Source organism: Callithrix jacchus, chromosome 13 (assembly GCF_049354715.1).
Source record: "Callithrix jacchus isolate 240 chromosome 13, calJac240_pri, whole genome shotgun sequence".
In the NCBI taxonomy this organism is placed as follows: Eukaryota; Metazoa; Chordata; class Mammalia; order Primates; family Cebidae; genus Callithrix; species Callithrix jacchus.
The window spans coordinates 50,174,460-50,195,508 of NC_133514.1; the positions used below are offsets into that span (position 1 = coordinate 50,174,460).

The 21,049-nt window shown below is 46.8% G+C and overlaps 1 protein-coding gene across 2 annotated transcripts; it reads right to left on the reverse strand.

Annotated features, from left to right (window-relative positions):
• Positions 1-1,518: 1,518 nt before the first annotated feature.
• TUBB6 (tubulin beta 6 class V) lies at positions 1,519-18,558 on the reverse strand. 2 transcript variants are annotated; one of them, XM_002757027.6, is made up of 4 exons: positions 18,450-18,558; positions 18,006-18,114; positions 15,664-15,774; positions 1,519-3,033 (listed from the first exon to the last, which is right to left on the reverse strand). In XM_002757027.6, the coding sequence occupies exons 1-4, from the start codon at positions 18,504-18,506 to the stop codon at positions 1,970-1,972; spliced, it is 1,341 nt and encodes a 446-aa protein (XP_002757073.1). In that variant the 5' UTR covers positions 18,507-18,558; the 3' UTR covers positions 1,519-1,969. The 2 variants fall into 2 exon arrangements, with proteins under 2 accessions (XP_002757073.1, XP_035126413.1); XM_035270522.3 differs by lacking the exon at positions 15,664-15,774.
• Positions 18,559-21,049: the final 2,491 nt, after the last annotated feature.

A 21,049-nucleotide genomic window follows, 5' to 3' on the forward strand; every position in this document is an offset into this window, starting at 1 on the left:
CCACTGTGAGTCAGGCTTGATACAGTAAGTGACAAAGACAGTAAGAGGCCAGGTGCAGTGGCTCATGCCTGTAATCCCAGCACTTTGGGAGGCCAAGGTGGGTGGATCACCTGAAGTCAGGAGTTTGAGACCAGCCTGGCCAAGATGGTGAAACCGTCTTTACTAAAAATACAAAAATTAGCCAGGCATGATGGTGGGCGCCTGTAATTCCAGCTACTCTGGAGGCTGAGGCAGAATTGCTTGAACCCAGGAGGTGGAGGTTGCAGTGAGCCTGGGTGACACAGTGAGACTCCATCTCAAAAAAAAAAAGGTGACAAAGACAGTACCTACATCACCTGTTTGTGGTGAAGTGAGCCACCTTAAGCTCCAGGCCCTGGATGGCCACCAATGTGGCCTAGAGCTGCTGCTCAGCCTGTGCAAGTGGCCGTCTGTGCTAGGAGGAACAGTGGCTACCTATGCCACTGCCATGTGGGGCCTGCTCACGCATAGATCTTTTCCTCTCCACGGTCACACGGAGCATGTTTCTAGGACAGATGTGGGTGGTGAGCTGGTAAGATTCATTTTTACTGTGGTCTCAGTTCAGATTTATGCAAAAAGATCTGTGATCACCTCAAGCCATGCTGCTGTGTTTAGTGATGAACCTTCCCTCTGCCCAAGGCTGGGGCTTAACACAAAATAAATACAGCTAGTGAACATAAGGCCTGGGATCACAGACTGAGGTCATTGTGGTTGTGCTGTGGGGAACTCTGACCCTCAGTGTCCCCAAATGACACAGCTTTGTGTGTCTCTCATTGCCTGTCCAACACAGGTCACAGCGGGCTCTGCCCAGGATGGTCACCAGGGACCCAGATAGGTGGATAGGAGGGATTGGGGGCTTGCCTACATGGGAGGCAGAGCAGGAGGGCACATGATGCTTCCAACTGATGACATGCTATGCTCATTCTTGTGGCTGGAGCAAGTCCCATGTTCACAGCTTCAAGAGGGCAGGAAGAAGTAAAGCTGAAATGCTGTGAACAGTGGGGTCTGTACCAGGCACTAACAAGGCTACTGCCTGTGCCCCGTGGAGTTTGTCTTTGGAAACTCCAAAGACATGGCCAGTGGTAGAAGCCATCAAGTGTGATGGGTCACAGCAGAAAATGGTCCATCCCTTCTACACAGGGCTGGCTGCTGGTGCCCCAGCACCCCTGGCTTTGTCTGGAGGCCCAAAGGCCTTTCCTGTGGCTCCTTTGGCTAGGTTAGGGAACTCTAGCCCAGGACCTGACTTGGGAAAATGCAAGATTCTATCTATGGGAGTCTAAAAGGTGGCTGCGAATAGGAAGAGGGGCTTTTGTTTGTGCTGCATTGCTTTGCAGCTATGCAGTTTTGGCTGCCCCCTTAAAGCCTCCATTTAAAGAAGATCTCTTTGCTTTGTTGTTTTAGTGAACTGGAGAGGGGAGGAGTTCACCCCAGGAAGACCAGTGACCCGAGCAGCCATTGTAATCATACAGAGTAACTTATGTATGCACATGGCTAGAGAGATGAAGACACACATTTAGTATTTTATTATGAATCAATTATTTCAAAGTCTCATACTGCATATTGATATAAGGCAACACAGCACACCTTCAGGCTTCATTGCAAAGGATGAAAATGACTGTTTCTAACTCCCCTGCTAATTCTCAGACACACTTGAACACTTAATGAAAGGTGAAAGTTTATTTTGTGGCCCCTCAGTTCTCTTTCAAATCCTCTAGTAGAAAATCTCCATAGTGTTATCTTCTGACTGGGTAGAACCCACAATTCTCTGCTGTTTTAAAGTATTGTCTTTGTTCCAGATGACTGATTACGTGACTTGGCTGCATTTGTGAGGGACCAACACCAACACACCTAGGCTAGTGCACCATTCAGGGTCATGGGGTAGAAGGCACCAGGGTTCAAGAAGGAACTTGCCTATTGTAGGATCTGAGCTGGGGCGGCTCCTCTATTCCACCTATCCATCCATCTCCTCTTCTTCATCCTCAAAAGCTTCCTCCCCATCGTTGATGGTGGCATCCTGGTACTGCTGGTACTCGGACACCAGGTCGTTCATGTTGCTCTCGGCCTCGGTGAACTCCATCTCGTCCATGCCCTCGCCCGTGAACCAGTGCAGGAAGGCCTTGCGCCGGAACATGGCTGAGAATTGCTCGGAGATGCGCTTGAACAGCTCCTGGATAGCTGTGCTGTTGCCGATGAACGTTGAGGCCATCTTCAGGCCGCGAGGCGGGATGTCGCACACGGCCACCTTCACGTTGTTGGGGATCCACTCCACGAAGTAGCTGCTGTTCTTACTCTGGATGGCCAGCATCTGCTCGTCCACCTCCTTCATGGACATGGGGCCGCGGAACACGGTGGCCACGGTCAGGTAGCGGCCATGGCGGGGGTCGCAGGCGGCCATCATGTTCCTGGCGTCGAACATCTGCTGGGTGAGCTCGGGCACGGTCAGGGCCCGGTACTGCTGGCTGCCGCGGCTGGTAAGTGGCGCGAAGCCGGGCATGAAGAAGTGCAGGCGTGGGAAGGGCACCATGTTCACTGCCAGCTTGCGCAGGTCGGCGTTGAGCTGGCCTGGGAAGCGCAGCGAGGTGGTGACCCCGCTCATGGTGGCTGACACTAGATGGTTGAGGTCCCCGTAGGTGGGCGTGGTCAGCTTGAGGGTGCGGAAGCAGATGTCATAGAGCGCCTCGTTATCGATGCAGTAGGTCTCATCGGTATTCTCCACCAGCTGGTGCACCGACAGCGTGGCATTGTAGGGCTCCACCACCGTGTCCGACACCTTGGGCGAGGGCATGACGCTGAAGGTGTTCATGATGCGGTCTGGGAACTCCTCGCGAATCTTGCTGATGAGCAGCGTGCCCATGCCCGAGCCCGTGCCGCCGCCCAGCGAGTGCGTGAGCTGGAAGCCCTGCAGGCAGTCGCAGTGCTCGCACTCTTTCCGCACCACATCCAGCACCGCGTCCACCAGCTCCGCGCCCTCCGTGTAGTGCCCCTTCGCCCAGTTGTTCCCTGCGCCCGTCTGGCCTGCAACAGAACAAGAGTCCCCTGCCGCTTAAACAGGAAGAGGCTGTGCCATCACCATCCTTGTTAAATGGTCACCGACAAGGAGAGCCTGAAGACTCCATGATATACTGTTAGCCAAAGGGAGGAGCCGGGGAAACAGGCACCCACCAACGCACTGCTGAGCAAATGCACTGGCACGTTTTTAGGCAAGTCAAAGTAGCTACTAATCAATTTAAAGATGTATATGCATTTTGGCCTGTTGTTCTACGTTAGATAGGTAATTCTTGCACATGGTAGAATTCAAAGGGAACAAAAGGTATGCATTAAAAAACTTACAGGCCAGGTTCGGTGGCTCATGCCTGTAATTACAACACTTGGGAAGGCGGAGGCAGTAGATTACCTGAGGTCAGGAGTTAGAGACCAGCCTGGGCAACATGGGGAAACCCCATCTCTACTGAAAATACAAAAATTAGCTGGGCGTGGTGGCAGGTGCTTGTAGTCCCAGCTACTTGGGAGGCTAAGGCAGGAGAATTGCTTGAACCTGGGAGGCAGAGGTTGCAGTGAGCCAAGATTTCACCATTGAACTCCTGAGCAACAAGAGTGAGACTCCATCTCAAAAAAACAAAAACAAACTGCTCTCCTTTGGGCTTTCTGAATTTTGCACTATGTATAAGTATTTTCTTTGCAAAACTGACACTTTTTCATGTTAGTGGAGCCCCTCATTCATCGTCCAGAACTGCTGTTGCAAAATGTTTGCAGAACTATTTATTCTGTACCTATAACTGAATAGTAAGCACAGGAATTAATTCCTGCCCTCAAATTGTTTCCAGGCAAGTTGAGAAAAGGAGCTTAATATGCGTGAAAGATTTCTGTATTCTATCCAGATTTCAAGTAACTAAAAAGAGACCTAGTGGCTGGGCGTGGTGGCTCACACCTGTATTCCCAGCACTTTGGGAGGCTGAGGCAGGCAGATCACAAGGTCAGGAGTTCGAGACCAGCCTGAGCAACACGATGAAACCCCGTCTCTACTAGAAATACAAAAATTAGCTGGGTGTGGTGGCACACACTTGTAATCCCAGCTACATGGAAGGCTGAGGCAGGAGAATCACTTGAACCTTAGACGCAGAGGTTACAGTGAGCCAAGATTATGCCACTGCACTCCAGCCTGGGCAACAGAGCAAGACTCCATCTCAAAAAATAAACTAAAATTAAGGACCTAGTCTGTTTTCTGTATAATGGTGCATTTCTGAAGACCTAGTCTGTTTTCTGCATAATGGTGCATTTTTGCCAGACAAGCTTCTGTATACCTTACTTTACCTAGAAAAAATTTAAATCTGAAAGATTGGCTCTAAAATTTAAAATCCTGTTTTTCATTTTATCTCATTTTAAAATTGAATATTTCACTAGCAAAAGCATTTTTTTCCCAGCTGTAAAAATATACAGGTCTGTGTGTACCTATGAACAGATGCACTTAAGGAGGAGTGGAAGGAAATAATTTTCATTTTTGCTTTTCTGGGCACTGCAAGTTTCACACAATGCAATGGCTTTCACACACTGCTGTGAACATTTGTATTTATGTATTTAGAGACAAAGTCTCGCTCTGTCACCCAGGCTAGCATACACTGTCACCGTCCTAGCTCACTGCAGCCTTGAACTAGTGATTCTCCCCCTTCAGCCTCTTGAGTAGCAGGGACTACAGGAATGTACCACTACACCTGGCTAATGAACATCTGAAAAAACTAGATGCTAGATACTTCTCATTCATTTTAAAGTTCACATTTATTTTTTCATCAATCAAATAGTTGCAAATAATATAACTTTAATTTCTGAGAACAGTATAATCACCAACTCAAATCATTCTGTTAAATGTATTGATAGAATATATTTAAAAATCAGAAGGCTGGGTGGCTCACCCCTGTAATCCCAGCACTTTGGGTGGCCAAGGCGGGCAGATCACAAGGTCAGGAGTTCGAGACCAGCCTGGCCAATATGGTGAAATCCCATGTCTGCTAAAAATATAAAAATGAGCCAGGTGTGGTGGCAGGTGCCTATAATCCCAGCTACTTGGGAGGCTGAGGCAGAAGAATCACTTGAAAACGGAAGGTGGAGTTTGCAGTGAGCCAAGATCGTGCCATTGCAGCCTGGGGGACAAGAGAAACTGTCTCAAAAAAAAAGAAATAATTCCAATCAGTTAAATGTTGATTCTTTTTAATTTTCTGTGATTACAAAGTGTTAACTAATGTTATCTATATATATTTTTTCCTATTAGTTCATTTATCCAAGGGTGAATATTAAATACTGCCAGAATGGGCCAAAGCTTGGCATCAATTCTATTCCTCTTAATTTTTACTTAGATGAGAAATCTTGTCCACAGATATAGGTAAATGGGAATGAATTACGTTCTACAGCGTCATTCAGTTCTTTGATCATCTTCAGAATTACATGCCAAAAATCAAATAGTGAGCTATTATCAAAAAGTATTTTCAAGCCTAGGCAACATGGCAAAACCCCATCAACCATTAACAAGAATGAAGTGACCATAGTTGTGAAATGTAGATTTTCAAAATATGTTGCTGGGGAGCCAGGGAGGGACACTAAGGTACTGAATAGTGGATACAGTTTGCTACATTGTGTGTGTGTGAATATATGTGTCTGCCTGAACATAACTGAAAGGACATATAAGAATTTTAACATTAGTTTGGGGTAAGAAGGAGATCAACTTTTCACTGTATACCCTTTTGTTCCTTTGAAGTCCTGTAGCATGGAAATATTTTACCTAGCTAGCTAGCAAAATGAATAAAACATTACATTACTAAAACATTTACAATTTAAGAAAGCACAGGTTGTCTTTGAGGATGGGATTCTAAGGGAGTTCAGTTCCAGCTTTATATATTGCTTATGACATTTTAACTAAAACATGTATTTTATGATAAGAGATTAAAGTATAAAAGAGGAATTTATTATTATCATTATTTTAGAGATGGGGTCTTCCACTGTTACCCAGGCTGGAGTGCAGTGGTGCCATTATAGCTACTGCAGCTCCCAACTCCTGGGCTCAAGGGATCCTCCTGCCTCAACCTTCTGAGTAGCTGGGACAATTAAAAAAACATTTTTTTGTGTGTAGAGAGGGTCTCCTTATGTTGCCCGTGCTTGTCTTAAACTTTTGAACTCAAGTGATCATCCTGTCCTGGCCTCCCAAAGTACTGGGATTGCAGGTGTGACCCCCTGAGCCCAGCTCTTCTTTAATGACAAATTTTAAAATGTTGTCAATAAATGGAAAATTACTAAATGATGGCACATACAATGGTTGGCACTGTGATTGTTATGGAAGATGTCTGAGATATATTAATGAACTTTTCAAAAGGCTGAAAATGGTGTATGGCAGGATCCCATGTTCCCCAAACAAAATCAGCTCTGGGTGTGCTCACCCAAGTGCATGTGGACACAGAAAAAAGTCCGCAGGGCAGGCATAGTGGCTCACGCCTGTAATCCCAGCACTTTTGGAGGCTGAGGCGAGTAGATTACTTGAGGTCAGGAATTCGAGACCAGCTTGGCCAACATGAGGAAACCCCGTCTCTACTGAAAATACAAAAAATTAGGTGGGCATGATGGCAGATGCCTGCAATCCCATTTACTCGGGAGGCTGAGGCAGGAGAACTGCTAGAACCTGGGAAGCAGAGGTTGCAGTGAGCTGAGATCATGCCATTGTACTCCAGCCTGGGCAACAAGAGCGAAACTCTGTCTCAAAAAAAAAAAAAAGCAGGACACAGCCCAACTCTCTACATACTCAGTTATTTCCCTATGGAATAAAACCTCCTCAGAGACTGTCAGTAGAAGGGGTGAGGGCTTTCCCTTTCTGCACTGTATACACAATCTATGTGTACTGTTTGAAAAAAGCGTGTATAAACAGTTTGCTTTAACTTTGACATGAAAACATTAAACACTCTTTTTGTTTGTTTTTCTTTAAGGCCAGCTATGGTAGCTCACACCTGTAATCCTAGCACAGGAGGGTGAAGTGGGAGGATTGCTTAAGCCCAGGAGTTTGAGGCTGCAGTGAGCTATGATCACACCACTGCACTCCAGCCTGGGTGACAGGTTGATACGCCATCTCAAACAAACAAAACCATACATTTGAATATGAAATACTGAAGTTTCCAGCGAGCAGAACTGGCCAGCTGAAACTGACTACAGCGGGCCTTTGCACTGGTCTGCAGCACCAGCCACCCCAGAAATCCGTTTCAGCCCCACTGAGAAGTCAGCTCAGTCTTTCTCCTCTGTTGTCTTTGCCCCTTGGCAGTCCAAGGCCCAATGCCACTGGCACGACAGGCCCTGTGGCTCTGCAGAGGGGACAGCTAGGCAGATGCCTGCTGTGTGCTGGCAGCACATCCGTGGCCTGGCCACTTCAGCCCTCTCAGGTGGCCGTCTCCTCATGTTGTTCACAGCCCTAGACAGCATCTAGAATGTGACTGTTCTCTTATGAACAAGGATTCTCTTTCTTCCTGCCCAGCTGTGTTGCACAGTGAAACCTAGGTGACTGCCTTCTCTTAGCAGATGAGAAAATGGTCACCGTTCTTCCTAAGCCCCCACCAACTTCTCCCCAGACCTTCCCCACCCAGCCCAGCAGGCAGCACTTGGCAAGACTATAATGCAGGCATTGGGAGGAAGAGGCTCGGGGCTGGGCCACACTCGGGGCTAGAACTGTCACATTTTACAAAGGAAAGACCCAGGGCAACTGTCAAAATAGCCGAGGACCTAATTCATTAAAATATCAGAAACCAACAACTGAAAATTGTAGGTGGTTTTTGGCAAACACAGAACCCCAATCAATCAGACTTGAGCTAGCTGTGAGTAGATGGAGATGCTAAACTTTGCCTCTGCAGCTCACACCATTTACCCAGCTTCCTCAGTATTTACGGTATGATTAGCCATGAAGTTTTCTGTGCTCTTGAAGAAAGTAGGAAGCTGGTGAGTAGTGAAAAATATTTTGCCACTGTCTCATAGCAACAGATGTTCCAGTTAAATATTTGGGAGTCATGAGCTGAACGTCTTCTGTACTGATACGGTGTGATGTTAGTCAGTGACGCCAGACAGTTAGCAAGGAGGCTGCCAACTCTAAGCTTTGCCAGTGGGGCTGCAACAGGTCCCCAGGGTTTTCTCAGAGTTCCCCCTCTGGTTTTGAGCTCACACTGGGTGATGGAGTAAGTGTCAAGGGTCTGTGCATTCCTTGCCCCCTCTTCTAGCCCTGAATCTGGAAGAAAAAGTTAGAAATGTAGAAAGAGACTGGAAGAATGTTGAACTTTCTGGTGCTTCATTCTTTTCCCACAAAACTTTCCAACAATCAAATAGGAACTCCTGCTATACAACCAGCAATTCATTAAGGAAAAGTTTTTATTTTTTTTTTGAGACAGGGTCTTGCACTGTTGCCCAGGCTGGAGTGCAGTGGTGCAAACACAGCTCACTGCAGCCTCAACCTCCCAGCTCAAGCTATCCTCCCACTTCAGCCTCCTGAATAGCTGGGACCCCAGGTGCATATCACCACGCCTAGCTAAATAAAAAAAAATTTTTTTGTACAGAGTGGGGGTCTCACTATGTTGCCAGGCTGGCCTCAAACGCCTGGGCTCAAGTGATCCACTTGCCTCAGCCACTGCACCCAACTGGGAAGCTTTCTTTTCTTCTTTTTTTTTTTTTTTTTTTTTTGACAGGGACTTGCTCTGTCACCCAGGCTGGAGTACGTCAGCTCATTCTTGGCTCACTGCAACTCCGCCTTTTGGGTTCCAGCAATTCTCCTGCCTCAGCCTCCTGAGCTGGGATTTAATTGGAATTTTAACAAGTTGATGCTTTTTAGTTAAGGATTGGGAATTGTTTAAATGAATATGCTTATTTTATTGAAATAATACATTGGTTGAGCTGGGCACAGTGACTCACGCCTGTAATCCCAGTACTTTGGGAGGCTGAGGCAGGCGGATCCACCGGGTCAGGAGTTTGAGACCAGCCTGGCCAACATGGTGAAACCCTGTCTCTACTAAAAATACAAAAATTAGCTGGCCATGGGGGCATGTGCCTGTAATCCCAGCTACTCAAGAGGCTGAGGATTACAGGTGCCTGCCATCATCCCCAGCTATGTTTTCTGTTTTTAGTAGAGACAGGATTTCACTATGTTGGCCAGGCTGGTCTCAAACTCCTGATCTCAGGTGATCTGCCCATTTGGGCATCCCAAAGTGCTGGGATTACAGGTAACTTTTGCTTTTAAAAGAACACACTACTAATGTAAGTTTCTGTTTCCTAAATCATTTCAAACTCTATTTGAAAATGGAATGACACTGGTTTATTGTAATTTACCAACTCTAACTGAAACAATATTGTATAAAGCCAGCGAGCATGGATCATCTCCAGTTCTCACAGACAATCCTGCCTCTTTTTCCTGAGAACAACTTACAAACTATTTAGTTAAACAATATAGAATGTTCATACATTCTGGATACTTCTCTGTTTTCCATAACAAATATATTATTATTATAATATGTATTTTTTGAGACGGAGTCTCACTGTCGCCCAGGCTTGAGTGCAGTGGCACTATCATGGCTCACTGCAACCTCCGCCTCCCAGGTTCAAGCTATTCTCCTGCCTCAGCCTCTTGAGTAGCTGGGATTATAGGCGAATGCCACCATGTCCAGCTAATTTTTTGTATTTTTAGTACAGACGGGGTTTTGCCATGTTGGTTAGGCTGGTCTCGAACTTCTGACCTTGTGATCCGCCTGCCTTGGCCTCCCAAAGTGCTGGGATTACAGGCGTGAGCCACCGTGCCCAGCCTAACAAATATGTTATGTTAACAAAACAAGCATATTCATTTAAACAATTCACAATTGTTAACTAAAAATAGTGTCAACTTGTTAAAATTCCAATTAAAGGCATATCATGTTAGAACAACTTGTTGAAAACTTAAAACATTCTGAATCAAAAATAGGGTTGCATGTCAGACGAAGCAAAGATATAAGAAGCAATTTTGGGAAAGCTTTTAAGTACCAGAGGTCATTTCTAACATTTTTGAAGGCTTACAGGGACAATTAGATGACTAAATGAGCACCATAGGTCTGTCATAATTTGTTTTAATCTTTGTGATCCCATTTATCAACACCTAGACAGAACTTACACTCTCCCAAATGTTCGATTCAAATAAACTAAAGACAACCCGCACAATTGCTGAAGCGGCAGCTATGAGAAACTAGCTTCTCACCACTTCATAGTTTGTGATGCACTCATTTCATAAAGGTCAGTTCATGGCTTTGACTCTAAGACCTGGCCAGGTCCCAACTGCACTGTGCTAACAGCTGGTGGGTAAGGCCACCTCAAGGTGCCCATCCAGACTGGATGGCTCCCTCAGTTGCTGCCAAGACTGGGGCAGACTGGGCTTGGGCCAGACAGCCATGACCTGCTGTAAACCTTCTCCATGAAAGCTGCCTTTTCCATGACCACACCTTTTAGACAACTGACATCTTTTGACAGAGTTAAGGCATGCAAAAGCATATGAAAAATAACAACATGAATCTCTACACACCTACCACCCATTTAAGAAATAAAACCGACCACTGGTACAAGAAGCCCTGTGTAACAAGTCTGAGTGTGAACATACTAAACCATGTAGAATTGGATACTTTTTTTTTCCTATTTTCTCTCAAAAAGCAGTAATGGGTGTGGTGTGAGTTTCGGCCAGCCACCCTTCCCCTGGGAACAGTGCAGCATGCACTGAGATGCATTTTAATGTCCTGTCTTCCAGTTTTTCTATGTGTGAGTCCTGGTGTGCAGGTTTCTCTTTTTCACAATGACAATTTATGTCAGCGTAGAAGGCCAAATTCAGAGCAGTTCTTACATTTTTTTATAAAGCCCTGAGTCTCTCACAAAATAAGCATTCAGTTGCTGCATTTCTTTGAAAAGTTTAATTTCAGGCAAAAGTGCAGCAAAACTGTGCTCTCAGACACTGCTGGTGACATTAATCCAATTGGAAGTGTGTAAAAAGGGCTTATATCTCCTCACTCTTAGACCCAGTAATTTTGCTTTTAGAGAATCTATTCTGAAATCAGTCAGGAACATACAAATTTAAGAAGATGCTCAATATTCCTTTTTTTTTTTTGAGACGGAGTCTCGCTCTATTGCCAGGCTGGAGTGCAATGGCGCAATCTCGGCTCACTGCAACTTCCACCTCCCGGGTTCAAGCACTTCTCCTGCCTCAGCCTCCTGAGTAGCTGGGACTTCAGGCATGCACATGCCCAGCTAATTTCTGTATTTTTAGTAGAGATGGGTTTTCACCATGTTGGCCAGGATGGTCTCAATCTCTTGACCTCATGATCTGCCCGCCTTGTCCTCCCAAAGTGCTGAGATTACAGGCATGAGTCACTGCACCTGGCCTCAATATTCCTTTTATGAGCAAAAGTTGGCCAGGTGTGGTGGCTCATGCCTGTAATCCCAGCACTTTGGGAGGCCAAGGCGCACGGATCACCTGAAGTTGGGAGTTTGAGACCAGCCTGACTGACATGGAGAAACCCTGTTTCTACTAAAAATACAAAATTAGCCGGAAGTGGTGGCACATTCCTGAAATCCCAGTTACTCAGGAGGCTGAGGCAGGAGAATTGCTGGAACCCAGGAGGCGGAGGGTGCGGTGAGCCGAGATCGCACCATTGCACTCCAGCCTGGGTGACAGAGCAAAACTCTGTCTCAAAAAAAAAAGAGCAAAAAGTTGGAAAGAAACAGCTTCCTGATTACTGCCCATTATAAAGTTACATAAAGAATTAATTGCACATTATGGCGCTATTAAAAATTATGTATTTTAGAAACTAAACAGTAATATGAAATATGTTTTATAATATAATGTTCAATGGAAAAAGATATAAATGATACCATGATTACAACTAATGAAAGTCAGTAAATAGAAAGAAACAAAGGTGAAAAAAATACCTCAGTGCTAACAATGATTATACCAACATGAAGAGCGTATGGAATTTTTTTTTTAACTCTAGCTTTAAACTCTGTAAGAATGTGGTTATATTAGTTTTTGCTGAAAAATAAAAGCAAAGCAAAGTAAAAATCAGAAATAAATAAATACAAGTCATTCAGGATGGCAGGGAGATCTCCCTTTTAAGTACGTTAAAAAGATATATTCCCCTTTATGAGACAATGTCAGCTCTGTCACCTGCTGTGCTTCCTTTTTGGATTGAGTTGCTAGAAACTCAGAGCTAAAATTAATTCTCAGCCACAGCTGAGCTCACAGTTGACTCTGTTTAAACTGCTACGTTTATGCCTGTCTTTCACTGCTGTTTCACATCCTTCTTTGAAGAAGGTATATATTTTACTTAAGTAAAACTTTAAGATCTTCTTTATCTATAAAATTCACAGATATGCTTGAAATGTTTCCATATCTCAGGAAGCACTCCCGCAGGGGGAGGCAGGCGGTGAGGGAGGCAGGCTTTCACTGTGTGGCCTTTTCCAGCTGCGCACCATGTGCACACATTGCCTATCTAAGAAGAGGCAATACCTGAATTGGAAATACATGAATTGTGTCTGGTAAAGCTTGCTGAGACTATGGCAGACTCAGGCAACTGTAATTCTGACTCAAGATATCTTAGCAGTCCACTCAGATTCTTACCAAAAATCCACTGAACCTCAAGGGGAAACGACTGGGCAGAATTCTACAAGGAGGTAGGGTGATAGGGCCATGTCTTCCTGCAGATTCTTACATAGGTCTATGACACCAAGAAGCTTGGGGGTCCTTCATTTCAGACTGTAAAGTGAAGACACTCAGAGAAGGGAACTGATGCCACCAACGGGCAGAGGTAGGGTCAGCTGCTCAGTTTCCCTCTCCCGGTGTGGTGCTCTGTCTTCCTGGCTATGTTAATTCTGTGACCTGGGAATGTGGTCCAGAAAGAAACTGGCTGCTGAGTCTATACCTACTGAGTAAGTGAGTTACTCAGTGCTTATCTGTATAAAATGGGGTCATCCTTTTTCCTTCCTCACAATACAGAGTATTAATGTTATCCAAGTCAGGTCCACTACAGTGCTCATAGAGCAGTCCCTCCAAATTGAAGGATGACACACCATGTGGTGGTGATAAGGGCAAGAGGGGCTCTCAGACACCCAATGTGGGCGTGCAAATGGATTCAGCTCTTCTGGAGGCCAATCTGCAACCTCTATGTGTGAGCACTTCTGCAGAACAGATTCCTTGAACTGGAACTCTTGGATGGAAATTATTGATTTGCTCAATCTATTAAAAGTAGTTCTCTGAAGAGCTGTTATTTTCCCAAACACTTTCACCAACACTAGCTCTTAGCAGCTTCTAAAATACTGGCCAATCTGGTGGGAAAAAAAAATTTTTGTTTTAATTGCCTCTCACCTCTAGTCACCAGGAAATTTTGTCCCCAGGTATTTCTAGCTTTTATTACAATTGTGAATAGGATGTGGTCCCCAATTTATCTTATAACTGATTATTGCTTTTAAGGTGATTCTTCTGTTCCAGTTTGCCTGGGACCCTGACAGTTTTAGCACGCAAAGTCTCGTGTCCTGGGGAACACCTCCTCCCAGTTCCAGGCTAATCAGAAGGACTGGCCACCCGATAGCGAAACTATGAATTTCTAAATATTTTTATCTTGTATCTGGCTGCCTTACTGAAGTCTGGTAAGTTCTAGTTATTTTTCAGCTGACAGCCTATCTGGAAACTCCGAGAGAATAATTTCATCTACAAATAACAATTTTGTCTTTTCCTTTACATGATTTGCATCTTTTCTTTCTCTGGCTTTTATGCACTGGCTAAAGCCTTCAGAACATGGAATAATTATAGAGAAAATGGACATTTGTTTCTTACACCTAATTCTGCTGGGAACACTTCTAATGTTTCACCAGGCAGTATAATGTTGCCATGGGTTTCTGGGAGATAAGTTGTAAATAAAGGAAGTTTCTTTCTACTTCCAACTTACAAAGAAATTTTTTGTCTTCTGCAAATCAGGAACACATCCAAAACTTTATCTTTTTAAAAAAAATTGTTTCCTGGCCTGGCGTAGTGGCTCACGCCTGTAATCCTAGTACTTTGGGAGGCTGAGTAGGGTGGATCATGAGGTCAAGAGACTGAGACCATCCTGGCCAACATGGTGAAACCCCATCTCTATTAAAAATTCAAAAAACAGCCAGGTGTAGTGGCACACACCTGTAGACCTAGCTACTTGGGAGGCTGAGGCAGGAGAATCACTTGAATGCTAAAGGCAGAAGTTGCAGTGAGCCAAGATTGCACCACTGCACTCCAGCCTGGAGACAGAGTGAGACTCTGTCAAAAAGAAGAAAAATTGTTTCCTGCTGGGAGTCAGAAAATAAAAACACTTTTTGGGGCATCTATTAACATGTTGTCTTTATTAGTAGGCTTCTTAATGTTGAACCATCCTTGCATTCCTGGGATGTTGCTAATATTTATCAAACACTTATTCTGTACTAGACATTCTAAGTATTTATTTAATCCTTATATCTCACTAAGAGGTAGACAGTCCCACTCACAATGAGGAAATTAAGTCACAAATAAGTTAAATAAGTCTAAGGCCACCTAGTGAGTGGAAGGGTCAAGATTTAAACCCAGGGAGTGTGGCAGCACAGCCAGACTCCTAACCATTACACTATCTGCCTCTCAGTCTTACTTGGTCACAATGTGCTATTAATATTTTTTAAAAACACAACTGCATTTGATATTCTAAATATTTTATTTTGGATTTTTGCATTTATATTTTTAAGTGAGTTTGATATACAGCTTTCACTTGTATGTTCTAGTAGAAGCTACCTAGCCTCATTGGAAATGTTAGAAGTTTTCCATCATTTTTTCTCTGGAATGGTTTAGGTAATGGGATAGTCTGTTACCCTCAATTAAACTATCTCTTCCTGGTTGGGGCCTTTTGAGAAAGGGGTTGGAATGTAGATTTTTCATGATGTATTTGATTCCTACATTGTAGTGCCTTTAAGCTAGAATCAGCCTTCAAATTCTGACATTTTCTTGGAAAACACTGTCTTTCCCAGGTATTGGAAATAGGTTTGATTGGGTGAGGTTTTTTTTTTTTTTTTGCAATAATGTAAATAGATATGTGGTCTCCAGCATTAAAACAGTCACGTAGGAAACTTCCAAATCTGCCACCTATCTTGTAGGTTCTACTTGGTAATACTAATGTACCACTTCATTTAATTTTATATAATTTTCTTTAGAAGTCTTCAGAAAGATAGGTTTTACCATCATTTTTTAGGTGGAAGAAGCAAGGAAAAAAGGATTCACTTAATTCTGATAAAACCAATATAGGAACCAAAAACAAAAGGCAAAATAACTTTATAATGATGGGGAGAAAAAAACTGATGTCTAAAATTGTTTCTTGGTTTTTGCTTTTTATGGTTTTTGCTTTTTAATCAAGAACTATCAGTAGAAGAATTTCATTTAGAGATACAGAGGTCGCTTCCTACCAAAAAAGTCAAGATTTTAAAAAAACTGTTCCTTGTGATGAACCCAGCTGGAAGTGGGAGGGGTGGGGTTGGGGACTGTTGATTTCCATTCACAGTTTTTGTATGACACATGATGCTTTAAACCTGGCATATAAACTGATTTTTTTTTAAAAAGAAGAAAGTGAGAAAGATGGAACATACCAAAGATGAAGTTGTCAGGCCGGAAAAGCTGCCCGAAAGGCCCAGAGCGCACGCTGTCCATGGTGCCTGGCTCTAAGTCCACCAGGGCGGCCCTGGGCACATATTTCTGAGCTAGAGGAGAAAAGAGCCACCCACAAGAGTTACTTTCAGGTTTCTAAAATAATGGATTTTCCCCTTTCAAGTTCCATGAGTTAGCTGCTTGGGATGGGTCAACCAGGGTCTTTTCAGAGAGGGTACAGGAACTTTCTTAGAATCACAGAACTGGCTGGGCACACTGGCTCAAACCTGTAATCTCGGCCTTTTGGGAAGCCAGGTGGGCAGATTGCTTGAGCCCAGGAGTTCAAGATCAGTCTGGGCAATAGAGCAAAGCCCTATTTCTGAAAAAAAAAAAAAAAAAAAAAAAAAAAAAATTAGCTAACTGTGGTGGTGTGCACCTCTAGTCCCAGCTACTCTGGAAACTGAGGTGGGAGGATCACCTGAACCCAGGAGGTCAAGACTGCAGTGAGCCATGGCTGTGCAACTGTACTCCAGCCTGGGGCTACAGAGTGAGACCCTGTCTCTTAAAAAAAAAAAAAAAATCCCAGAACCTTAACACTGGAATGAAGAACCAGCCCAGGCATGATCTGGCAGAGGAAGTTCCAGGAAGAAGCAAGATGAGAAATCGAGTCCCCTAACTTCCTGCCTACTGTATTTTCCAGCTCGCCCTGACAACTCTTTCCTGTCAGGAAGTTTTATGATTTTAGCACCATGGAAATACACTATTGATTACAGCAAATTGCCAGGTTTGGATGAAATTCTCTGCTTTGTGGCACCTTCCTCATGCATAGGCATACCTGTGCCCATGTGCAATCTGAGCACCTTGCTACTGGGAGCACTCCACTGGCTCTGTTTCCCCAGAGTCATTCTCATTTTGAGTCAGAGTGTTCTTGTGTGTCATTTTCATGCCAATTGGGCTAGAACTTGTTGCCAGTGAGGACAAGGTTAATATGATTCCAGATAGGACCTACTCGTCAACTCCTGTCCTGCAGTGCACATAACCAGATTGAAAATGGATGTACCAGGCTGGGTGCAGTGGCTCATGCCTATAATCCCAGCACTTTGGGAGGCTGAGGCAGGTGGATCACCTGAGGCCAGGAGTTCAAGACCAGCCTGGCCAACATAGCAAAACCCTGTCTCTACTAAAAATACAAAAAAAAAGAAAAAAGAAAATGAATGCATCCAAGCTGGGCCGACTGGTTACCAGGAAGTGCAGTATATACTGGAATTGTCCTTAATGTCCTCTAGAAATTTCATCTTCCATTACTTGATGTCATTATTGCTTAAATGAATAAAACTGCACTTCCCAGCTCTTGTGTGGACAAGCAGAAACTGTCTCCAAAGCGGAGACTCCAATAAACCAAAAGCATATCTCCCGGGAGATATCGCATGTGTGAGCAAGGGTAGCACCTGTCACTTTCTGGGTGTTCTATGTCTTTGTTTTTTGTTGTTTTGTGAAGGACATGCACTGCTTTTATAATAAAAATTATTGAATTAATGTATAAGTATAGTTCCAATACATGTATGTAGATATTCAGGACAGGAATGATATTATTTCTAAACTTGGATAAAAACCGCAGCCTGGAAATTTTACCAAACTCCACTAGCTGCTCAGAACTGCCTGCAGTTTCAACTTCCTGGGAGGTCTGCAAGGGACCACAAAAGTCACTTAGGACAGCATTTTTCAAATTTTTAGCCAAGAATCCCCAATAAGAAATACATTTTAAACTGGAAAAAAAAGGCTTTGTTTTTCTAAAAAAAAAAAACGCTCTGATTTATTATAACAGGGTCTTGCTCTGTCACCTAGGCTGGGGTGCAGTGGCACGATCACAACTCACTGCAGCTTCAACCTTTTGGGCTCAAGCTCTCAGTAACTGGGACTACAGGTGCGCACCATCACGCCCGGCTAATTTAAAAATTGTTGTAGAGGTGGCGGTGAGGGGGCGTTTCCTATGCTGCCCAGGCTGATCTCGAACTCCTGAGCCCAAATGATCCTCCCGTCCCGGCCTCCCAAAGCTCTGGGATTACAGCGTGAGCCACCGCGCCCGGCTAGACAGAGAAGGCTGGCTGGGCAGGAACTGCTGCGTTGATTTCAGAACACTAACGGGTGGTCCCTTTCAAGCGCTCAGATCTCGGGATAGGCCGAATCCAGCTGTTTGAATAAACTGACAGCGGATTTCCCGCCCCGGAGGAGCGAAGGGAGTGGCCGGGCATCCTGCTACATCCCGGGATTACTTTTCCTGAAGCGGCGCCCGAGCGTCCACGCGGATCCGGGCCGGGCAGGGCGCGGCGGCAGCGCTACTCACACGATGACTCATTGTAGTAGACGTTGATTCTCTCCAGTTGCAGCGCCGAGTCTCCCACGTAGCCTCCGGCAGGGTCGATGCCGTGCTCATCACTGATCACTTCCCAAAACTTGGGCAGGGCAAGGCGGGGAAACAGACGCTCAGAACTCAGAGCCCGGGGTGTCCCCACCCGCGCCCACCCCGGGCTCCCGGGCGGCCGAATTCCAGGCGCGCCTTAGCCGGCGGCCGCTCCCAGCTGGGGTGGGGGTGGGAAGCGAGGGGTACAGGGTCCCTGGCCAGCCACGCCCTGGGCGCTCCCTGACTGCGGCCCGCGCGGGTCCGCATCCGGCTCGGAGGACCCGGGTCGGCGGAGCGGGTGCGCGCCCCGCCAGGGGGTCTCACCAGGAGACCCGGGGCCCGCCAGCCGCCCAACCGCGGGGAAACCCAGCGCCGCGCCCGGCCCACCTTGGTGCCGATCTGGTTCCCGCACTGGCCCGCCTGGATGTGCACGATCTCCCTCATCGCTAGCGCGGCTCTGCGCTGAACACTGGCTCTGTGGATGAAGGCAACGACTGCGGCCGGCCCCCGGCGCCCCGGGACCAACCCTCCACGCCCCCGCCCCCGTCCCGCCGCCCGCCAATGGCCGCGAGCCCCGCCCCACCGCCCCCGCTCGACGCCGCTGCCCGGCCAGCAGCAGCCGAGTGAGGACTCGCGGGCGCGCCAGTCGGGAGACCCTTGCCTGGAACCGGGCGGAAAAGGACGAGCCCCAGGCGGACGGGGAGGAGGGAAAGGACCCCGAAGCCTGCCCCCACCACCGTTTTGCTGCCCCTCGCGGTGCCCTGCCCCAGGGAGACGCGAGTCGGGCCAGGGCGTCCGGGCGGCGGAGCCGACGTGGCCCGCGGGGTCTCAGCGCGGCTCCCGGGAGCCCTGTAGCCGCGCGTGCTGTGTCCAGCCCAGTGGGGAGACGGCCGTGGGGCGCGGCGGTGGAACTTTTCGGGGTCTCTGACCTCTGTCCTCCAGCCGCACCCTGGGCACAAATACTTAGGGCCTCCCGATCCTGCTGTTTCCGTCTCCGGAGAGACAGGGGCCCTTCCGCTCTGACTACCCCCACCTCTTTGAAACGGGGCTTAGCTGAAGTGACTACGTACAGGGCTGGATCCGAAAATGAACACCCCCTGCGCCGGGTCTACGCAGCCTCCCTCTCGCGCATTAGCGAAGAAATGCGCTTCGGTCTGGGAGGGCGCGCAAAAGTCCCTCTTCCTGGCCAGTTTTGTGTGGTGGAAGGGAATGACCGCCGATGCCGGGCCGGGTGACTTGGATTTTAATTCCGGCTGTTTTCTGTTAGCTCTGCGCTTCAGCGGACTCTTCTGTTAACGGAAGAAGTTGTCCTAGGGGACCACCGACAGCCTTTCAGACTCCAAAGTGCGGGATTTTGTGGCCTGTGCAGTCACAATGTGCGTGCATCAGGGCTTTTACGGGAGTTTCCTCGCGTGAACGCTTCAGGCTGGGACCTTCGGGGTAGCCTCTGCGTCCCCTCCCAGGCCCGTGGAAACGCCCCACGGGAGGAAGAGACGATGTTCTGTAATTGGCACTGGCAGTTTCTTTTCAGATAGATGAAAACTGTGGGAAAATCCTAATTGTGTGTGTGCATGTTTGTGTTTGGGACTGGAGAACTTTTAAAAGTTTTTCTTCTGGAGTTTTGCAAATGTTTCCAAATGTAGGATTTTTTTTTTTTTTAACCCTTGGGTCCCCGCCTTCCCACTGCTCTCTTCACCCCAGTGCTGCTCCTCTGCCTCCTTGTGGGTCCCCACACCTCTCTACACAGGCGTGTGGCTATGATGAGAGGGCCACAGCCCAGCCCCCGAGATCCCCTTTCAAACTTTGAGCCTGAAATTACCCAGCCACCTTCTCCTGAGTCCTCAAACACCTCTATTTAGGCTGTTTGCCTCCATTGCTTAATTACTGACTCCAACGAATGCTAGCTTAACCCATCTAGTGTGGGGAGCCCGAGAGCGGAGGGCCTGTGCGTCCCTGAAAGAGCCCTTTCTCCAGCTTTGGTCTCTGTAAGAAATCAGCCATCGGCGGCGCGCTGTGGCTCACGCCTGTAATCCCAGCACTTTGGGAGGCTGAGGCAGGCGGATCACGAGGTCAGGAGTTCGAGACCAGCCTGTCCAACATGGTGAAACTCCATCTCTACTAAAAATACACAAATTAGCCAGGTGTGCTGGCGGGTGCCTGTAATCCCAGCTACTCAGGAGGCTGAGGCAGGAGAATTGCTTGAATCCGGGAGGTGGAGGTTGCAGTGCGCCGAGATGGCGCCACTGCACTCCAGCCTGGGTGACAGATTGAGACTCCATCTGGGGGTAGGGGGATGGCGAGAAGAAAAAGAAAAAAAAATAAATGCAGCTATCAAGTGGTTTAAAAGAAAGTGTCTAGTTTAGAAGTTTTGGTCCTTGCTGAAATAGCCACCCTTTCAGTGCTAGTCTTTGGTCTGGAATTTAAGTCCGAGGGTCTGATTGAGCCAGCAAGCAGGTGTCAGCGTGGCTTCAGGAAGTCCGTTGTCACTTGGATTTGACAAGGGAGAAGCTGACCTGCTGATTTCTGGGCTCCTGCTTGCTCTGCGCTGTCTGTGGGGATTGGTGCCAGTGGAATGGACTTTGTCTGGAGAAACGCTGTGTTGGAGGAGTGAGGAGACTGGGAGGAAACCTTCCCCTGCAAAGCTTGTCTCCCTTCCTTCCCATCAGAGGCGGGCCCCGCAGGACACAAGAGATTCCCTGAAGAATGAACCAAGACCTCCCTGGCTGGTGGGGACAGTTCTGTTGTGCAAAACCTGACTTCATGTTTCTTTCCCAAAATGGTTCCTAGTCTCTCAGCAGCCTTGGCCTCTCTTTGAACCCCAGCCCTGACTTCCCTGGTGTGTGTGGTCACCCCCTGCTGGGAGCCAGCAGCTGAAGCCCTGACCCTGTCAGCCTTGCCTGGGGCATTCCTGGGCCTCCTGTCCTCCCATTCCGTGGCCCTCACTCCCCTTGGGTGAGGCTGTTTGTGATGTGGTGTGTCCAAATGCA

Coding starts and splice junctions, on each gene's coding strand:
- TUBB6 (XM_002757027.6), bottom strand. CDS start 18,506: ATGAGGGAGATCGTGCACATCCAGGCGGGCCAGTGCGGGAACCAGATC. Junction 15,775..18,005: donor CTACTACAATGAGTCATCGT/GTGAGTAGCGCT, acceptor TTTCTCCTCTAG/CTCAGAAATATGTGCCCAGG. Junction 3,034..15,663: donor GCCTGACAACTTCATCTTTG/GTATGTTCCATC, acceptor GTTCTGTTGCAG/GCCAGACGGGCGCAGGGAAC.